The following is a 22,093-nucleotide window of genomic DNA, read 5'->3' as shown; positions in this document are numbered from 1 at the left end:
CCCATGCTCATGAATTGGAAGAATTAATATTGTGAATATGACCATCCTACCAAAAGCCATTTATAGATTCAGTGCAATGCAAAACAAAAACCCCATGACATTTTTCACAGAATTGGTTTTTTTTTTTTTTTTTTTTTTTTTTTGGTCTCTTTGAGGCAGGATTTCTCTGTAATCCCAGCTGGCCTGGAACTCACTATGCAGATCAGGGTGATCACAAAAGATCTCAGACACACAAAGATCTACCAGCCTTAGCTTCCCAAGTGCTGAGATTTAAGGCATGTGCCACTGGCTTGCTATAGACATCTTTATATTGGGAAATAAATAATAGTAACATCTGTTCTTAGCTGTTCTCAAGGGCACAGTTCCTTTACTATTGGCTATTTTATTATCCTTTCTGTTACAGAGTCGGGGGTCAACTTCAGTCAGGAAAGGAGATTTGGAGGCCATTTTGAGACCGACATCTTGGGTCTGAAGTGGAAGGGCCAAATTCCCTTGTCAGAGCCAGCTTCTCAGTGAACTGGAAGAGAACACGACAGTTTAGCAGTTTGATGTATACACAAAAGGCTTTTTCTTTCTCTGTATATCTGAGCCCAGTGGTTTGTACTACACAGGAGACTTACTGGGTTCATTGACAACTGGCTGGACCCTGAGTACCTGTGTTGTGCTCAGAGAACGGATCCCCAAGAATTACCATGGAGTCCAGAGAGCATGCAAGAACAAAGAGTCTTTATTCGGGCTGAAGCTCGGACTCTCAGACCAAACTAAAGTGGTAGATTCGTCTTAGAGCCCCAATTGCAGGGGCAGGGAGCTTTTCATAGGTTTCAGACAAAGGGAGGAGGGGAATGACAGAGTTATGTTTTGATTGGTCCAAAGAGCCTGCCCGCGTGCTTGCACGTGTGTACGCCAACATACTTTTGAATTGATTGGTTACAGTCTTGGAGGCCTCTCATTGGTGGGTGCTGCCCTCAGGGCTGTGGAATGTGCTGACTGTTATCTTCGGGGCTAGAGGACCCTGTTTATCCCTTACAGGGCCTCAAACCTGCCCGGGCCCCCTGGACATGCCTGGGCTTGCCTAGTCTATGACCATGAGTCATCACGAAAATGGAAGAATCAGCAGTCAAAATGGAGACGGTGCAGTTTGTCCCTCTGTTCCCTCAAGCCAAGTGATTTACAGAAGCGAAAAGAGCAGTTAGTCCTAAATAGGGGCAGGGGTCTAGGGAGTCCAGGGGAGGGGGCCAAGGAGGAGGGTTCCACACCTGTCCTGCTTATAACTTACATAGATTTGTCCAGATGAGTCTTTTCATCTGCTGGGTTTTGCGCTGGGAGTGGGAATTGACAAAAGTAAAAACACTTGATTTTGAAGGGTCACATTTTGATATCTCTCAATTTTATAAGGTCGTTAGTATATGGCAGTTAGCACTCATGAAAAAAGAGAATCAAGTCTACAGAGGTGTTTGCCTTTACCAGTGTCTAACCTGAGATCCACCCTAGCTGTACTTTGTGACCAGATGTTTGAAAGATTATACCTGTAAATGGAGGTACATGATCTGAAAAACTTAACAAGTACCCTTCTTCTATAAAGAGATCAAGTTGTAGGATAATAACAATATTCAGATATTTACCATTAGAGGGCACTTTTTATCCTCCGGTTTAATTTTAGGCCAGGCTTAAATGCAGAAAATCATCTAGCATTTTTCTTTTCTTTGATGTCTGGGTCAGTTGAATACAGGCTAGAGATGACTTGTTCCCTCTCTGCAAGATAGGAGGAACATATCCAAATTTCCCTTGTCTTGCTGTCCCTAGTGTCCTCTTGAGTTTCCCTTAGTCTTTCTACCCTTGTGAGCAACCTCGAGGGCAGAGGTCTTATCAGATTAGCTGCTTTTTTTCACTGACAAGACTTGAGTTTTCCTGTGTCTTATTCTTTATTAGTGACCACAGAGACAGTGGAGCCTATTCAGATTATCTGCTCTTCCCAATGTGACTCTGATAATACCCTCTGATCTTAATGAATTTTTTATTTTGCCCGGTTAATCTGATCCTGTCTGTAGGACCCACATGCTGGGTAGCTTTAGTTGTCAACTTGACAAACCTGGGAAGAAGGAACTTGGGGCATTTCTTGTATGGGATTGGCCTGTGGTTGTGTCTGTGAGACATTTTCTTGATGGTTGAGGAATGTGGGAGGTCCTTGCCCCCACTGGGTGGTGCCATCCCTGGGCAGGTGGTCCTGGGTTATATAAGAAAGCAGGTTGAGCAGGGCCAGGGGAGCAAGCCAGTGAGTAGCCAGTAAGTAACCTCCTCAAGTTGGTTTTGGTCAATGCTACTGAACCTTTAATATTCCTTTAAATGTTGCATTTGACCCTGTTTTGAAATTTATAATTTGTCAATCTTTATTACATTTCTCTAACTAGTTAGGAGAAAAGCATGAGAGGGTGCAGGGTGAATATTCCCTTTTTCAAAAAAAATTATTATTTTTATTTTATGTGTATGGTGTATTGCCTGCATGTAGGTAAAAGCACCCAGGTCGTGCAATGCTCGCAGAGGACAGAAGAGGTTGTAGAATCCTCTGGAACTGGAGTTATAGACAGTCGTTAGCTGCCATGTGGGTGCTGGGATTCGAACCTGGGTCTTCTGCAAGAATAGTCAGTGTTCTTAACCACTGAGCCATCTCTCTAGCCCCTGAATATTCCTTTTTTAATGAGGGCTATCAGCCTAGCTGGATTAGAAAAACCACGTTATAATTTACCATATACAATCCTGAATTAAGTATCGATAATCTAAAGACTGTGGAACATAGAAAATGTTTAGTCTAATTTAGTTCCAAAGAATTAAATCAATTAACAATTCCTAAGCAGCAACTTTTATCGATCACCAATTTTTTCCCCAAGATTCTGAGTCAAGTGTGCCACAGTTGGGATACCAGGGACAGTATTTTTGAATAGCATTTAAGAGCTCATAAATTGCAGTAGCTCCAGTTTCTTTAAACAAAGTTATTAATTGCCATGCATGTGCACGAGATTCGGGAGGTAAAGGCCTCCCCAAAGAGAAAGCAGAAAGTAAAAGTGAACGTCAATATAAAGCTTATGGAGCCTGGAAAAGAGGTCTGAGTACAGAAAGTGCATAAATAGTAAGGCACTACTAAGGTAAATCTACTAAGAAAACCTTAGACTGGGGGCTGGGGAGATGGCTCAGTGGTTAAGAACACTGACTGTTCTTGCAGAAGACCCAGGTTCAAATCCCAGCACCCACATGGCAGCTAACAACTGTCTGTAACTCCAGTTCCAGGGGATCCAACAGCCTCTTCTATCATCCATAGGCATTGCATGACATGGGTGCACTTATCTACATGCAGGCAACACATGCATACACATAAAATATAAAAAGAAAACCTTAGACTGTACTTGCGTATGACTGATTATGTCCTATAATTCCCTTTTTCCTTGGACTTCTCTGGGTAGTGATCTGTGAGTTTGGAGAGCCTCTTCCTTACATGGAACACAGCAATGTGGTGTTGTGATGCCACATTACCAGGATGCCTACCTGAGTAAGGGCAGCCTGACTCCTAGCATCCTTAGAACTAAGAGTGGGACCCAATCTGTTCTGAGAACTTGTTCCTTCAGATTTCTCCCTGAACTGTGCTCTAGAGCAAAGGTCTTGCTCTCTGTTGAAACCATACATCTAATATCACATGGGAAAAGAGAAATTTATCAGAGGATTATGTCCCTTCTGACTCCTACTGACAGAATAGCCCACACAACCAGGAACAGATGTTGCCAATCGAATCCTGTTGTCTGCAACACATATTGGATAATGTGGTGCTTTCAGTGAACATTGCTTTTAGTACTTGGTATTTTCATAACAGACATAAATACATTTTTCTGGGTCAAGGGCAAGAAAGGTTCATTAGGTATTTAGACCATATGTTTATATGAGGAGCCCAGGGCCTTGTAAGCTTGTTTATATTATGTCTCAGAAGTCATTCCTACAAAATTTTGCCTTTTAAAAAAAACCCAGTTTTTATTTTATATGTATGAGTGTTTTGCCTGCATTTATGTAAGTGCACCCATCTTGAGCAATGCCTGTAGAGGTCAGAAGACAGTATCAGATCCCCTGGAACTGGAGTTAGGGGGTTGTTTGCCACCATGAGGGTGCTGGACACTGAACCTGGGTCCTCTGGAAGAGCAGTCAATGCTTTTAACCTCTGAGCCATCTCTCCAGCCCCAAATTTATTTTCTTTGTCCAAATTCTTATGATAGTATTTTTATGTATGGTGGAAGAAATAATACAAAGAAATGGGTTGGCTGTAAGGAGAAATTAGGGGAAGTAGTGGAGTCCAAGGAGATGAAGAGGAAGAAGAATCTATGAAAAACATTTTGTTCAAAATGCCATAATATTATCTAAGACTGTGTTTGTTAATTTTAAAGTATGGATTGAAAAAAAATCAGAGAATCGTAATCCTATTCCTGGCTTTACTATTGTAGTATTTTGAATAGATCTTTGCTTAAAATGCAAATAATAGATATTTCACATAGTAACTGTAGCATATGCAGTTTAAGTGAGAAAATGTATACAGAATGTGTTTTGTGAATTGTAAGGAGTATTTTTTCAAATTTCACTTAAATTCATTGTTTAGCGCTTGCTCTTTTTTAAATTTTTTTTTGGTGTACTCATATTTATTATGTGTATGAATGTTATGCCTGCATGTATGTAAGTGTACCCATGTTGTGCAGTGAAGATGGAGGACAAAAGAGGACATCAGACCCCCTGGAATTGGAGCTATGGACATTTGTTAGCCATCTTGTGGGTGCTGGGAATCAAACCCAGGTCTTCTGCAAGAGCAGTCAGTGCTCTTAACCCCTTAAATTTTTTTTTAGTTTATTTATTTATTATTTGGTCTTTTTGAGACAGGGTGTCCCTGTAGCCCCAGCTGGCCACCACGCCCGGCAGATACAATATTTTTAAAAATAAGACTTAAAAATATCATCAGAGCCAGGCGTGGTGATGCACACCTTTAGTCTCAGCCCTTGGGAGGCAGAGGCAGGGGGATCTCTGTGAGTTCCAGGCCAGCCTGGTGTACATAGTGAGCTTCAGGCCACCTAGGGCTACAGGGAGACACTGTCTCAAAAAGACAGAAAAAAAAAAAAATGATGTCTACACTAACAGCAGCTAATAGGATACTCTATTTTGCCACAAGCAATGCACAGTGAATTCCAGGCCAGCTGGTGCCACTGGGAGACCCTGTCTCAAAAAAAACCGAAAAACAAAAAAAACAAACTCTGGGTGTGTGTCGGGGGTGTATAGTTTGCTTGCTTGTATATGCATATTTTTTCAGGGTGTCTTCCTGTATTTTTTTTTATATATAGCTTGTTTATCTTAGTTTACACATAATCTAACATTTTTCAACAAATACATACAGAATACAAGAAGCCATAAAAATATAAGAAACCATCACTTTAAACAGCCTAATGATGTCTCAGGAAGTATACCCCACAAAACCTGTAACAGTAGACCAAAAATGCAGAGAAACTGGGAGCACTTGTGAATATATTAGAGAAAAGAGTATAAAAGTTTAGTGGCTTAAAATATATTTTGTTGTATTAAAGAATGTAGAAATTTGCCAAACACTTCTGAGAAAGATTTGCATATAACAAAGCTAAGAAATAAATCCAATCACATAGAATAGATATTTCAGCCATATCACACTTAAAACCATAAAGTACTAGTTAAAAAAAAAAAAAAGGGTCTAGGCAATGGGAAGTACCCTTAGAGTTTCATAACCCCATCCCCCTGTATATAAGCACACACTTAAAAATTAAAATGTAGGATCATCATGAGAGAAAACAGTCTTTGTCTCTTTGAGACTGGCTTATTTCAACGTAATTTCCAATTCCATACATTTTTCATGCAAATGTCGTTTTTCTTTATGACTGAATAAAATTTCATTGTGTGTCACATTTTCTTTTTCCTTTCATCTGTTGATAGACTTCTAAGCTTTGTTCGTTTCTTAGCTTTTGTGACTAGTATAGCAGCAAACATTAATGTACAGTTCTCTCTGGTAGGATGTCCTTTGGGCATACCAGAGCTGGTATAGCTGGGTCATGTGGTAGTTCCATTTTTATTCATTTGAGAAACCTCTATACGGATTTCTGTAGTGTCTGCACTAGTCACCTCTCACCAGCAGTGACACCGGGAATTAGTAACAGTTCTTCAGCCACATCCTTATGATCATTATTTGTTGTAAGTTTTGATGTTAACTATTCTGACTGGAGTGAAATAAAATCTCAGTGCAGTTTTAATTTGCATTTCCTTGAGGCCTAAGGATATTAAATACCTTAAAATATTTACTGGCCTTGTGTGTTTCTTATTTTGAGATCTGTCTTTTCAGTTTATCAGCCCATTTATTGATGGTAAGATTTGTTTGTTTATATCATAATTGATATGCATTTACTACAGTGCTTCTCACCAAGGATCTGTTGCTCAATATAAAGGATTTTTTAATATATATGTACTCTTCTTTCAATTTTAGTATTAGACACATTGAGTACATTTTTATTACAACTTCTTTTCCTCAGACATAAAAATTTCAATTTTTGGTAACTTGATACCTATGTACAACATCAACTTTGGGAGATAAAACAGAAACCTAAGGAAAAAAAAAACAAGGAGAAAAAAAGACTCCTCAGGGATTCAAGACACAGTGATTATAACTGAACAATACTGATTTGCTAGATTCTGACCAAATACTTCCTTCTGTTTCATATGCTTTTGACAATTCTAAAACTATGAAGTAATTCGTAAATTTAAGGCATTTTATTTTGACCCTCTTTCTAAGCAATAAATATAAATTATAGGGTGCATTTTTTTTTTTTTTCTTGGTCTTTTTGAGATGGGGTCTCCCTGTAGCCCCAGCTGGCCTGGAACTCACTACGTAGACCAGGCTGGCCTTGAACTCAGAGGTCTGCCTATCTCTTCCTCTGAGTGCTGGGACTAAAGGCATGGGATACCATGCCGCATTTTTTAGTGCACTGTTTATGGTAAACATTTCCCCTCCTCATTTAGCAATATCTGTTTCCATTTTATGAGAAACAGCTAAGAATGTGGAATCACCCTGTTAACTTTGCTGGGAACTATAGAGATCAAACCTCAGGTTTAGCCTCCACAGCATAATAGGTTTCAGTGTGTGAAGTCTGATTCAGAAGAGGCTTCAAAGTCACATCTGTCCATTTCAAGTATACCCTCAGGCAAGCACATATGTCCATAATGCAGAGAGAACCACAGCTAATGAGAGCAATTGCATCTCAGTTTCTACTACTCCAACAGGCTGAACCAGAAGCAGTGAAGAACCAAGGTCAGCACGCCTTTAATCCCAGCACTTAGGAAGCAGAGGCAGGTAGATCTCTGAAGGCCAGCCTAGTCTATGTAGGGAGTTCTAGATTAAGGAGACCCTGTCTCAAAAAGACCCCCCCAAAAAGCCAAAACAAATTGGGTTGTGTTGAAACTGAGGTCATGATGTTGGGATCTCGAGGGTTGAACGTTTCAAAGCAGTGATATATACAGTTCTGTCTGCTTTGAAATACTCTGTTTCTGGAACTCCGGATGCTGAGACTAGGAGATTAACTGAGACACTGCCTGCAGGAAAGCAGCCATGACAGGAATCTATTTTTTTTTTTTTTTTTTTTTTTTTTTTTTTTAAGCAGGGTCTCCCTGTAGCCCCAGCTGTCCCGGAACTCACTATGTAGACCAGGCTGGCCTTGAACTCACAGAGATCCGCCTGCCTCTGCCTCCCAAGTGCTGGGACTACAGGTGTGCGCCACCACGCCTGGCAGGAATCTATTTTTTTTGTGTTTATTTTTGCAGTTCTTTATATAGCCTGCATATTAATCCTTATTTGAAGTATAATTAGAAAAGATTTTCTTCCATTCTGTAGACTCTATCTTCACTCTTGTGAGCAATTCCTTGTACTGCTTTTTAATTTCATGCAATCCTATTTGAGGGTTATTTCTTCTGCTATTAGAGTCATTTGAAAGTTCTTTCTTATTCCTACAAATTGAAGTGTTTTTTCTGTTATCAAAACATAGGATTTAAGAATTTGGGGTTGGAAAGAGATGACTCAACAGTTAAGAGCACTGGCTGCTCTTGCAGAGGACTGTTGTTTGATTCCTAGCACCCACATGATAGCTAGCAACCCTCCATAACTCCAGTTCCAGGGGACTCTTAACACCGTCTTCTGACCTCCCTCTTCTGACACAGCTGCACTTAAACACATGCAGGCAATACACTTACACATATAAAAGAGCTGGGTGTGGTGGCAAGGTGGATCACTGTGAGTTCAAGGCCAGCTGGTGCTACAAGGAGACCCTGTCAAACAAAACAGCAACAACAAAACCCCCCAAAATAGCATGACTCTTAATTTAGTTTTTAAGAGTGGACTGTCCTCTGGAACTGTGTCAGGTCTCACCCATAATTTTGTTCAAAATGGTTTCTTCAGCTTCAATTGGGGAATACAAGCTTGAGTCCACCATTATCAAGCAATCTTGTCCTATCCCTAGGCCTAAAATATCTCACACACACAAGGTCAAACAATACTTCATTGTTCTTGTTTTCAGTGAAGATACATGTGCTGCCTAATTCTCAAGCATTCTCTCATTCATTCATTCAGTTTTGGGTGGAGTAGCAAATTATGATTCTCAGGAAGTAAGATCAGGTGACCAGGTCACAGAAGCAAAGGGTTCATTGTGTGTGCCAAGGTTAAGCCATTAGTCCAGATTATGTCTTTTTTTAAAGGCGTGTGCCACCACGCCCGGCAGCTTGTTATATTTTAAACTACAGCACAATCAGTGTAATTTATAATATACAATTTGCCACAATTGGGGATAGTATATAGTATTGCTAACTGGATTTCTTCTTAGACTTATACCTTTGAGGAGGTAGTCTTTGGGTAGATGAATTAGGCACAAAGTAGGTGTGTCTGGAGTGGTAGCCATGGCAAACCAAGGTACTGTGGGTGTACACTGCTGGCTATGGTCTTTCTTTGTGAACCTGTGAAACAGTTCCTGCAGCTAATACCTGGGAATGTGGTTGAAGGGTACGTGAAGAATCTAGTCTGACTGTTGCTACTCAGGAAGCTGTTCATCTGCTTGATGTTTGCCTCCCTCTGATCTTGACCATTGCCCTTTGTTTCTGTGTTGATATTTCATGCCCTCTGGTATGATACCTGAACAGTCAGTCCCTTGTATTCATACGCACTACATCTGTGGATTCAAGTAACCTTGCATTGAAAAACTTAGAATATCAAGACTATATTGAACAAGTCAGACTTCTTTTTCCTTCCCTGATCGGTATGATAAGTGTTTCATAGCATTTGAATTTTTTCAGTATAAGTAATCTAAAAAGGATTTAAAATGTACAAGAGGATGTCTGCAGGTTTTGTGGAAACACAGCACACTTTTCCATAAGGCTCTTGAGCATCTGTTGATTTTGGTGTGTGTGTTCCTAGGTAGGTGTGAGAAATATGGGGGTTGGGGGTTGGGGGTTGCGGTTTTGGAGCTAATCCTTCATTCTCATGATACTAAGGGTGAGGAACCACTGTATTTGAAGTTTTGTAATTTTAATATTAAAAAGATTTAAAAAACAAAACTTTCCCTTTTTCATTTTTTTTGGTCCTTTTGAGACACTGTCTCCAGCTGTTCTGGAACTCACTATGTAGACCAGGCTGGCCTTGAACTCACAGAGATCCACTTGCCTCTGCCTCCCGAGTGCTGGGATTAAAGGCAAGTGCCACCACGCCCGGCCCCTTTTTCATTTTTAAACTGGATTTGAGTGGTAGTCTTTTCGTTTCCAAGTAAGACAATTGCTAACTGTTACTTGATTTATGATTCAAATTCTGAGAAGTGACAGGCACTCTGTTGGAAAAGCATCCTCTTTTTTTCCTTCCAATTTTAAAATTTTCCATTCAAAGACTACAAATGCTGAGTAACAGCATGCTATCCTCTGAAATAGTGGCATTTAGTTTAGTGAATAGACATGGGCATTTGCTTTCATTTTTTAAGTCCTTTTGCACACTCTTCAAGTGATGCCAGTTTTGCTTACTGAATAAATAGTGATTTATTTCATTATCTACGTAACTATAAAAAAGCATGAGAAAATTGAATATATTCCTAGATAAAAATTATATATGAAAATGGTTTTGACAGTTTCTGTGAAATGACTGGCTATAATTATTAAATTATTATATGGCTATTAATTTTGAGACAAGGTGTGAGTATATAGCCCTGGTTGACCTAGAACTTGCTATGTAAACCAGACTGGCTTTAAACTCACAGAGATCTGCCTGCCTCCCCCTCCTGATTGCTGGAATTAAAGATGTGTGCCATCATGTCTAGCTACAGTTATTAAATTATTTAATTGTACTGTCAGATTCCCCAAGGGAAAATAGAGACATCTTATTTTGGAGTACAGGATCTATATTATAGTGGTCCACAGTTTTCAATTTCGAATGAAAGAGAAGAAAGCATCATATTTCTCTGCTTTTGTTTTGTTTGAGACAGGGTCTTCCAAAGTTGAAGTTTAAACTCACTGTATAACTGAAGCTGACTTCGAGCTCCAGATCCTTTTGTGTCTCCCTGGCATTCTAGAGTCACGGGCATGCATGACCAGTAGTTCACTTTTGTCTTTCTTTGTATAGTATATAGCCACAACATTGATTTGTGTAAAATCCAGAAATTTGGAAGCTTTCATCAGTATTGTATGTGTATTTTTCTCTCCCATCTAGATAAAAGTTTACGTTCAAGAAGAAATACTCCAGAAAAGGAAGAACAAGCAGATCAAGATGTGCAGCTCAGTAGCTGCTAAGTTGTGGTTTTTGACAGATCGTCGCATCAGGGAAGACTATCCCCAAAAAGAGATCTTACGAGCTTTGAAGGCCAAATGTTGTGAAGAGGAATTGGACTTTCGGGCCGTAGTGATGGATGAAGTGGTACTGACAATTGAGCAAGGAAATCTGGGTAAGGCTGTACAAAATGATATTTTGGATTTTTACCTGGAATGGGCTGAATATGCATGTTTCTGGCATACTTCGGAGTAGTCATAGTCGCCTGATCATGAGTGAGTACCATCTGCTCATGTATCTCTTATGTTTTATTGTAAGATAGAGAAGCATAAATATTTCCAAAATTGTTTTTGGAGAAAATAATGGGAAGAAAATTTAAAAATTACTTTCTGGTTTTTTGTTTTGACAAGGTCTTACTGTGTTGTCCCAGCTCACCTGGAACCCCTCTATGTAGACTAGACTGACCTTGTACTCACAGAGCTCCACCTGCCTCTGCCTCCCAAGTGCTGAGATTAAAGGTGCATGCCACCATACCTGGAAATTTTGTAGCTTTTTAATTTTTTTTGTCTTTTTGAGACAGGGTTTCCTTGTAGCCCCAGCTGGCCTGGAACTTGCTATATAGACCAGGCTGGCCTCGAACTCAAAGATCCTCCTGCCTCTGCCTCCCAAGTGCTGGGATTAAAGCTGTAACTTTTCAAATGTAAAAGTATCTTAATGATTTGATCCAGCTAGTGATACATTACAGGCATAAGGTATTCTGAGAGTATAGAAATTCTCACTTAGAAATCTTTGCTTTGGAAGGTTGTGTCTTGTTAAAGTTGTCATTTCTGTTAAAAAGTTACATGGTTTTGCGAATTGTTGACTTTCAGAAAAAAAACATTAAAATTTAGTGATAGCATGTATTCTGAAAGACTTACTTTAAAAAAGTCCCAACTAGCCTAGAATTTACTATGTAGACCAGGCTGGCCTTGATGATATTATTATTATTATTATTATTATTAGATTTATTTATTTTTACTTTATGTACGAGTGTTTTGCCTGCATGTATGTAAATGCACTCCTGTGTGCAGTGCCCACGGAGACAAGAAGAGCAGATCCCCCTATGTAGACAAGGATGATCTTGAACTCCTGATCCTCCTGCCTAAATCTCCTAAATGCTGAGATTAGAGGTGTTCACAACCATGCCTGTTTTATGCTGGGGATTGAACCCAGGGCTTCCTGGTGACTGTGCAGGCACTCTGAGCAACTGAGCTACACCAACCCAAATCATCATTTTTAAAATCCTAGTTTCCATATGTCAGAGAAAACATGCAGTACTTCTCTTCTTATGTCTATCTTATTTCATTTCCCATGGTGATGTCTGATTCTACCTGTTTCTGAAAATAATATAGCACCATTCTTTTTTATTTACTTTATGTATATGTGTGATTTGCCTACATGTAAGTGCACTCGTGTCGTGCGTTGCCCACAGAGGCCAGAAGAGGGTGTGGGATCCCCTGGAACTATAGTTAACAGACAGTTGTTAGCTACCCTGTGGTAGCTAGGAATCAAACCTGGGTTGTTAGGTACCCTGTGGATCCTAGGAATCAAACCTGGGTCCTCTGGAAAAGCAGAGTGCTTTTAAAGCCATCTTTCCAACCCCATGGTGTCATTCTTAATTCTTTTTTTTTTTCCTTAATTTTTTTTTTTTATTGTCTTTTTGAGACATGGTCTCCCTGTAGCCCCAGCAGGCCTCAAACTGGTGATATAGATAGTGCTGAAATTAAAATTAAAGGCATGCACCACTCCACCCAGCCCCATTCTTTTTTTTTTTTTTTTTTTTTGGTTTTTTTGAGACAGGGTCTTCATGGTGTGCTCTACCACGCCCAGCCTAAATTCTTAATGATTCTTAATGAAAAATTTTTCAGCAATAGCTGAAAAATAATGCACTATTGATACACCATATATATATATGGCTCATGCTTTTTGTGCATTCATCTTTTAATGAGTTCCAAGGTTGATTGCATAGTTTGGCTAGTGTGAATAATGCCACAGTAAACATAGATATAGATACTCTTTATGTATTTGACTTTGTTTCCTTGGAGGAGGGTATGTATTGAGGAGAGGATCATAAGGTTGTTTCATTATTACTGGTTTTTTGAGACAGTGTTTTGCTATGTAGCCCAGGCTGCCTTCCGCCTCTATTTCTATGTGTACCATCATGGTAGTATTGATACTGTAAATTCAGATACTTCTTTGTATTGGGAGCCATGCTCTTGAACTCTACATGAGGTGTATATGGGAATAAGAAATATTAGTTTGCTCCAGTCTTTCCCACATGCTTTTGTTTTGTATTTCTGTTGTTATAGGTTAGAAAAGCAAAAGCTGCAGTTAGGGTTCTTTTAGGTGTCTACTCTGAGTTGTACATTGTGGCCCACACCTATAATCCAAGCACTTTGGGGACTGTGGTAGGGGGACCAGGAATTTGAGGCCAACTTAGGCTGCATAGAGAGTTTTAAGCCAACATGGGCTATGTATGTGGTGATACTCTGTCACAGTAATCTGGGCATGGTGGCTTATACTTGTAATGCTAGCACTAGGGAGGTAGAGGCAGAAGGATCAGGAGTTTAAGGCTAGCCTGAGCCACAGGGTAGAATTCTGTCTCAGCAAACAGAAATAAATTTAATAAATAATGAACATACCTGGTGTCAGCTTGTAGGGATAAAGAAGAGAATGGAAATAGCCTTAATTAAACAGGTGAATGGTTTGTATTGTTCATGCCCACAGCATGGGGGTATTGTAGCCCAGGCTGGCTGCAAACTTCTGATCCCTTTTTTCCTTTTTCAATCCCGGCACTTGGGAAGCAGAGATAGGCAGATCTTTGTGAGTTCAAGGACTGGTCTACATAACAAGTTTGAGGCTAGCTGGGGTTACAGGGAACCCTGTCTCAAAAAGACCAAATTTTTTTTTACTTTATGTGTATGAGTATATTGCCTGTGTGTATGTAAGTGTACCCGTGTCATGCAATTCCTATGGAGGTCAGAAGAGGGCATCAGATCTCCTGGAACTGGAGATAGGTAAGGTTGTTTTAGCTGCCATGTGAGTGCTGGATCCTCTGCAAGAGCAGTCAGTGCTCTTAACCACTGAGCCATCTCTCTAGCCCCAATCCCCTTTTTCTACTTCCCAATGCTGAGATTAGTGGTGTGGGCTACTACATGTAACTAGTTGTTATTTATATGATGTCATCTTTGTCTTTTTCAGCCATTCTGAATCTCTAGATTGGTACCTGACATGAATCTGAATGCAATTCATATTTTTATTGTTTACAATATTTGCTCTGTTTCTGTCCCTTTTTTTTGTTGTTTGTTTCTTATTTACATGTAAATTGTTCTTTTATTTTTTGGAGACAGGCTCTCACTGTCTGCACCCCTAGCTGACCTGGAACTGGCAAAGATCACCTGCCTCTGCCTTCTGAGTGCTGGAATTAAAGTTATGCACCACCACACATGGCTAAACTATACTCTTTTAGTCATCCTATGATTATTGGATATTCTAATTTTCTTTTTCAAGACATTTATTGTTCTGCCTTTCATTTTAAAAATATTTTATTATTTTATGTGTATGAGTGTATTGCCTGCATGTGTGTAAGTGCACCCGTGTCATGCAATACCCATGGAGTCAGAAGAAGGCATTGGATTCCCCTGGAACTGGAGTCACGGTTGGTTGTTAGCTGCCAAGTGGTGCTGGGAATCGAACCCAAGTCCTCTGCAAGAGCAGCTGGTGCTCTTAACTGCTGAGCCATCTCTCCAGCCCTTGTCTTTCATTTTTGTATGTTTTTATTGTCATATCATCAAGCTCTAAGATTAGTTCTCAGCCATGTCCAGTGTAGTAAAGCTCTCAACAGAGGCCTTCCTTTCTTCTGTTAATGTTTTTGATCTCTATCATTTGTTTGTTTCTTAAGACTACCCCATGCCTCTCCTTGTATTAACTAGCTATTCTTGCATGCTCTCTCTTTTTCTATAGAAGTCCTCGGATCTGTTAATCATAGTCAATTTATTTTGGAGATAGGTTCTCACTCTGTAGCCTGGGCTGACCCAGAAATCATCATGTACTTCAATTTGGCTTCAGAGTTACAGCAGTCCCCCTGTCTGCTAGGATTACAGATGTGAGCCCCCATGCTCCACTTCATAGTTTTTAAATGTGACACTCCTGTGGTATCTGACTCTGGTTCAGATACCTGTTTTACTTTCTCCAAACTTTTTTTGCCTTCACTCTGCTGATGTTAGAGATAGTTGTGAGCCACTACGTGGGTTCTGGGAACCAAACCCAGGTCCTCTGCAGGAGTAGCCAGTGCTCTTACCTGCTGTGCCATTTCCCCAGCTCCATTGATTTCTGTACTCTTACATAGTTCAGGTTCCCCTGAGTAGGAAATGGTGCTGCCTTAAAGTGGGCTAGTTCGTCTCACATTAATTAATGTGGTTAAGATAATCCTCCACAGACATGCCCACAGGCCAACCTAATGTAGACAGTCCTTCATTGAAACACGAGCTGACCATCACACAATATTTGTCCTTTTGTTTCTGGTTCATTTCATTGAGCATTTTTTTCTTTTCTGGTGGTGGTGGTGGTAAGTGAGGGCAACATTTAACTGTAGCTCACTGGCCTAGAACTCACTGTGTAGTATAGATTGGCCTTGAACTTGCCTCTGATCCTCCTGCTACATCCTTCCAGATTGCTGGGATTAAAAGTATCAGCCACCACACTTGGCTTACCAGTTTCATCTGTTGTAGCATATTTTAGACTTTCCTTTTAAAGGCCACATACTACTACATTTTATGTTTAATCCTACATGTTATCTATTGTGCACTCCTATCAGCAGTACACAGGATTCTGGTTTTCTACATATTTGACTTGGGGCCTTGTGCTTACTACACAAATTCCACTGATTACATTCCCAGCCCAATTTATTTGATAAGGAAGTAATCACTCTGCAGATAAACCTCATTGGCTAAAATAGTCACTGGACAAAGAAAACCAAGTATCCTTCCATGGGCTTCTGGGTCACTTGTATGTATTTAGAGAAATGGACAGTTACATTGTTTACATTGACCTGAGGAGAGTTCTTTAAGAACTTCCCAGGCCTTTTTCTGAACATCTTTGGTTGGGTTTGTATGTATGTTTTTGATTTCCTGACTGCTTTTGGATATCTGTTTCTCAGAAACTCATTCCAGCTTGGGCCGCAGGACCTTAGAGTGTACCTGTAATAGCTTGCCTTGGGTAACTGCTTGTCTGTAGAGTTCCTTTCAGCTTTTAAAAGCAGTGCCTGCCAGTTTTTCCTACTTGCAGAACCTAGTTAGGTGAAATAGAAACCACTCCTTAAACAGATTAGAGTATTGCAAATAAGGTCCCTGTTCCAGTTCCAGGGAGAGACTATTATGCTGACAGGTCTGAGACAGTGGCCCCCACTCAGGAGTGGGCTATAGAGGATAGGAGTAAAATTCTGTGAAACTTTGTTTCTTTTTTTGTTTTGTTTTTGAGGCTGGGTCTTATATAGCTGAGATTGCCTTCAAATTCACTATAGCTGAGGGTGGCCTTGAACTCCTGATCCTTCTGCTTCTATCTCCCAAGTGCTAGGTTTACAGGGGTACAGTACCACATTCAGCCCTTCTTTTATTTTCGATTTGGCTCTTGATTGGATGAATATTTTCTTGGGTACTGTAAACATTTGACTTTTCCAGAAATGTATCTCCCTTCCCTCCCCCTGCCTTATCCCCTCACCATTTTCCCCTCCCAACTTGATTTGTTTTTTCTCTCTTTTTATTAAATACCCACTGAGTTTATTTATCACTGCCTACTCACATCTACTTGGGGACTATCTACTGGAGCATGGGTATAGCCTTTCAGGGTCTGCATTCCTGAAGAAAACTGATGCTCCCTTCCCAAGCAGCCATCATTTGCCATTAGCTCCTCCATCCATGCTGAGATTTTGGCTGGGTTGGTCTTGGGTAAGTTTTGTACATGTAGTCCCAGCTACTGTGAGATCATATGTGCAATTTCCCTGTCATATCTAGCTAATACTGGACAGTTCTCAAATGACCAAGAAATTTTTTTTAAATGGTATGTGAATGTGAGGAAAAATGAACACTTATACACCGTTGTGAGAGTGCAAACTGGTGCAGCCACTATGAAAATTAATGCAGAGATTCCTCAAAAAGTTGACAGATCTAGCACATGTTTAAACTATATCACTTCTGGGCATATTCCCAAGGGACTTTTTATCCTATTTGCAGAGATACTTGCTCATCCATGTTCACTGCTGCTCTGTTCACAACAACTAGGAAATGGAAACAGCCTAGATGTCCATCAAGAGAGGAATGGATAATGAAAATAGTTTATATACACAATGTAGTGTTTTTCAACTGTAAAGGAAAATTAAATTATGAAATGTGCAGATCAATTAATGGAGCTGAAAATAACCGAGTTAGGTAACCAAGACCCAGAAAGATATATGTCATATGTTTTGTCGTATGTGGATGTTTTGAATCTTTAGATAAGTGTGTTTAAATTAGAGTATCTCATAAGGGGTCATGGGGGTGGCAGTGTTTAAAGGGGAAGAGTGGGGAATGATGGCACAGGAAGGGTTGCTGGAGGGGGGGTGGTGGGAGGACAGGGTAAAGAAGGAGTGTGGGGAGAGCCACCTCACACTAAAGATCTTTGAGAAAGTCATGTTTGGAAACCTACTGTAGAAGCTTCTATATGTGGATGTATGGATGATGGATAGTTTGAAAGCTTATTTAATTTAGTGGAATAAAATCCCAATTTAAAAACCTAGTTTGGTGCATTTTCCTTAAATCATGTACCAATTTATGGTGACCTATTTTTAGTCAGTTTGTTAGTAAATTAATTCTCCAAATATTAATTTCAGCCTTTTTTCTTCTGATGTGCTAGAACTTTAAAGGGGTATTAAAGCCAACAGAATGAGTTCTAGCTTAACCAGCTTTGAGACTTAAGACAAATTATATTACCTTGTTTTATGTCAGTTTCTTTACCGGGATGGTAATAGCTATACAAATAATGAAGTATTTTAAGCTACTTAGAGTAGACTCTTAAAGTGTTTTCTTAACCTTTTCTTCCTGGTTATTAATCTGATTGTAGTATTCAGACCCTTGGGTTCTATGAAGCCTTACATCATGCAAATTAATGATATAATCTCATAAAAATTGGAGAAATTTGCTAATATGCAGCCTAGTTAGTAAGAAAAAAGATTTTTTTTTTTTTTTTTTAAAGAGCCCTTCTAGCTGGCTGTGATGGTACACGCCTTTAATGCCAGCACTTGGGAGGCAGAGGCAGGCGAATCTCTCTTGAGTTTGAGGGCCAGTTTGAGTTCCAGGACAGCTGGGGATACAGGGATACCCTGTCTCAAAAAGACAAAAAAACTCTTAATACCTAACACTGTAATTGTGAGAACTTGAGAAATTCACTGCTAAATTTATGATAGATATTGATTAACATATGTATATGTAATTAAGACTAATTTTAAAAGTGATTACTACAATGGTTGGTTGGTTGGTTGGTTGTTGTCTTTTTGAGACAGGGTCTCCCTGTAGTTCCTGCTGACCTGAACTCACTGTGTAAACCAGGCTGGCCTTGAACTCAAAGAGATCTGCCTGCCTTTGCCTCCTGAGTGCTGGGACTAAAGGCGTGCACTACCACACCTGGCATACTTTACATCTTTTATGCTAACATTTCAATTTAACGATTTTGCTGACATTTTTCTATCTTGGTTCAGGAAACATTTTAATAGCTTTATAATGCTGGATATGGTAATCGATATAATATAGCAGCAGTAGGTAAAAAGAATGGGCTCTAGAATCATACTGCTGGAATTAAATTCTGACTGTACTTAATAGCTGTAGATTGTGAGCACCTGAGTTGACTACCGAGTGCATTTTATCTTGTATGTAATGGACACATGGGATTTAAAAAAAATAATTTATTGAGAATGTCATACATGCATATAAGGTGTTTTGATCAAATCCATGCCGACTCCCTCCCCTCCAACTCCTCCCATATCTCCCCATCACTTTTTTCTGATAACTTCATATACTTTTCTTTTTTTATGAGGCTTTTTGCTATACTAATAATCCCTCCTCTGAAGAGATAACCCTAAAATCTTTTAAGGATTAGATAAAAGTCACGAAATACTTTCGACATTTTTGGCCTTTGGAATGGAGTATGTTGCTAAGAGGCCCCAAGGACATTGTGACTTTTAGCCAAGAAACTGGCTACTTTTCTTTGGGGTCTTTTTGCCCTAACTGCGTAGCCAGTTCCTACCTCCTATTCTTACCACCATCCTCTGAAGAGGTTACCCAACTTGCAGATAGGGAATTGGGGTACGTACTGCTCTGGCTTCTTCCAACAGCATGGGATTTTAATGAGAATCAAGTAAAGTAATAAATGTCAAGTACCTGGAACATACATGTCTCAGTGTTGTTTTTCCCATACGTTAGTCATTAAACGTGTTAAGTTGCTTATAGTTATGTTTATAGTTCATATCTCTGTCCTTAGTTTAGATTTCTAAAATGAGTTGCTTGCAGTTATGTTTATAGTTCATATCTCTGTCCTTAGTTTAGATTTCTAAAATGAGACTCACTGAATAAATGTATATTTTCATGATTTTTATTTGGTTATTTTGACAAATGCTTCTAAACTGGTTTCCAGAGAGGATTATGAGCAGTACCTATTACCTCTTGTTAGACCGTATATATGTATATTGGAATCTTTATTTCAAGAAAATACTACTAAATTTTTGCTACTTAATGACCTCTGAGGAGTCAAGCTATATTTGAACTGAATATGAGTTAAAAAGCACAGTTTTTAATATTGACAGCAATTTGATTTAGACGTAGTTACATTTTTTTTCCTGTATAGTATTGTATATCATCCCAGTTTACTGTAGTATTTTGTGTTTAATTGACTAAGCTGAACATAAAGGTACTAGGAAAAGAGCTTGTATTCTTTTTTTAAAATATTTCATTTTGGGGCTGGAGAGATAGCTCAGCGGTTAAGAGCACTGACTGCTCTTGCAGAGGACCGGAGTTCGATTCCCAGCACCCACATGGCGGCTATGAACCGTCCTTAACTCCAGTTCCAGGTGAATCCAAAGCCCTCCTCTGACCTCTGCAGCATTGCATGACACGGGTGCACTCACATACATGCAGTCAATACACTCATACACATAAAAGAAAAATAAATAAAATGTAAAAAATATTTTTAAAAAAATTTCATTTTTATTTTATGTGTATGAGTATATTGCTTGCTTGTGGGTAAGTGTACCCATGTTGTGCAGTGCCTGAGGAGTCAAAAGAGGGTGTTGGATTCTCCTGGAATTGGAGTTATGGGTGGTTATTAGCTGCCATGTGGGTGTTGGGAATCGAACCTGGGTCCTCTGTAAGAGCAGCTGGTGCTCTTAACCACTGAGCCATCTCTCCAGCCCCAAGAGCTTGTTTTCTAAGTTGCATATTTTTTTATAAAAAGAGATTTATTTATTTACATAAAATAAAGAATCTTTCCCAGCATGGTGGGGCACACCTTTAATCCCAGCACTCGGGAGGCAGAGGCACACGGATCTCTGTGAGTTCAAGGCCAGCCTGGTCTACATAGTGAGTTCCAGGATGAATGGGGCTACAGGGAGACCCTGTCCCAAAAAGACCAAAAAACTAAAAGAATCTTATTCCAGATGGAGAAAATAATATATGCTAAGAAGCAGAACAAGTGCTACCTTTTGCTTGAATTAGCTTTTGGAATTCTTGTATGTAGTCTTTCAAGACATGTCAGAACTAAACACAAATACTTTAAGGATTAGAAATTAATTTCTTTGGAAAGAGGTGAGAATGAGGTAGCTTTCCTACATCTGTCATGCTCTGGACTATATTCCTTACACTGCACTTAATAGATAATAAAAGTTTTCCTAATTGATCTTTTGGCATAAGAAATGTGTAGAGCAAATGTTTGTTTTCCTTGGTCAGAATACCTGCTAGTACCTAGCTGCAGAATACCTGCTAATGATGTAGGTGGTGATTATAAATCAGACTGAAGTTAAATTATTTTTTAATTGTCTGTAATGCAACCCTCACCCCTTATCTTATTCCCCTCTCACACCTGCCAGCACATCTTCCCCTTCCTTATAGATTTCTTTCCCATATTCATGATTTTGTTTTGTGTCCCACAGAATTTTGTATTGATCTTGGATATGGAACTATTTGTTAGAGCTTAGTGGGCCAACTTACCCATGGGCACCCAAGTGGGTACTACTGTACCTCTCCCTCTACCAGAATCTTCTTAGTTGCCAATTAGTACAGTAGTGTTAGAACCCCTCGAGTCCCTCCTGGGGCTATCCATAACTGACTGTTAGGTAGGCCTGATAGTTCCAGTAGTTAGAGCTACTGTGAGTTCATGATTGCCATTCTTAGAACAGGGCAGCTTAGATGAGGCAGTGTAGATGAAAGCCTTTGCCTCCCTTCTCCCTGTCTTGTGGCTCTTCCCATTCTTTCTACTCCCTCCCCCTCCCTGAGCCTTTTGGGGGGGGTGTTAACCAGTTTCTAGTTTAGGGCAGAGCCCTCAGTGGAACTTTATTTTCAGCATCTTTTTTTTTTTTTTTTTTTAATGTTTATGAGTGTATTGCCTGCATGTACGTGAGTGCACCCATGTCGTGCAATGCCACAGATGTCAGAAGAAGGCTTCGGATTCCCCTGGAACTGGAGCTAAGGACAGTTCATAGCCACCATGTGGGTGCTGGGAATCGAACCCGGGTCCTCTGCAAGAGCAGTCAGTGTTTTTAACCACTGAGCCATCTCTCCAGCCCTTATTTTCAGCATCTTATGTGTCAGTATTCATCTCCATTCACCATCAAAAGAGGCATCTGTGATTGAGACTGAGAGTAGCTTGTTTTTGGCTATAAACATATTTTTTAGAAGGTGGTTTGTTGCTCTTTAGGGAAGTAGTTATTGATTTCAGACTCTTTGGAGTAGGTGAGCCAGTTTGTTATAGTGGAAAGATTTCAAGTAGTCATAGATTCTTAGAGTTGCAAAGCCATTGTTGGTTCTTTAAGGATGGCCCTCATTTTAAGGCCCCATAAGATTGATGTGTTCTTGCCAAACACTTCTTTTTACAAGGTACTATTTAGTCAAGATTGGGATCATCACAGCATTGTCACCATTGAATAAGGTTGTTTGTAGGATGTTGTGTAATTTGTCTCTCCAGTTAGATAAAATTACAGTCCACTAAATC

The 22,093-nt window shown here is 39.6% G+C and overlaps 1 protein-coding gene across 5 annotated transcripts in view; it reads left to right on the top strand.

The window, feature by feature from the left end:
* Positions 1-22,093, top strand: part of Rimklb (ribosomal modification protein rimK like family member B) — a 125,374-nt gene that overhangs the window by 66,249 nt on the left and 37,032 nt on the right. For all 5 annotated transcript variants that reach the window (XR_003848175.1, XR_001872251.2, XR_003848174.1 and 2 more), the window contains exon 2: positions 10,769-11,000. Coding sequence is in view for 2 of the 5 variants with exons in the window: in XM_029559860.1 (XP_029415720.1) it covers positions 10,826-11,000 (175 nt within the window). In the remaining 3 variants the exon portion in view is untranslated. The remainder of the gene's footprint in view (positions 1-10,768; positions 11,001-22,093) is intronic.

This window comes from Nannospalax galili, unplaced genomic scaffold (assembly GCF_000622305.1).
Source record: "Nannospalax galili isolate Female #2095 unplaced genomic scaffold, S.galili_v1.0 scaffold589, whole genome shotgun sequence".
Taxonomy (NCBI): Eukaryota; Metazoa; Chordata; class Mammalia; order Rodentia; family Spalacidae; genus Nannospalax; species Nannospalax galili.
This window is presented reverse-complemented; position numbering and strand designations above follow the sequence as displayed.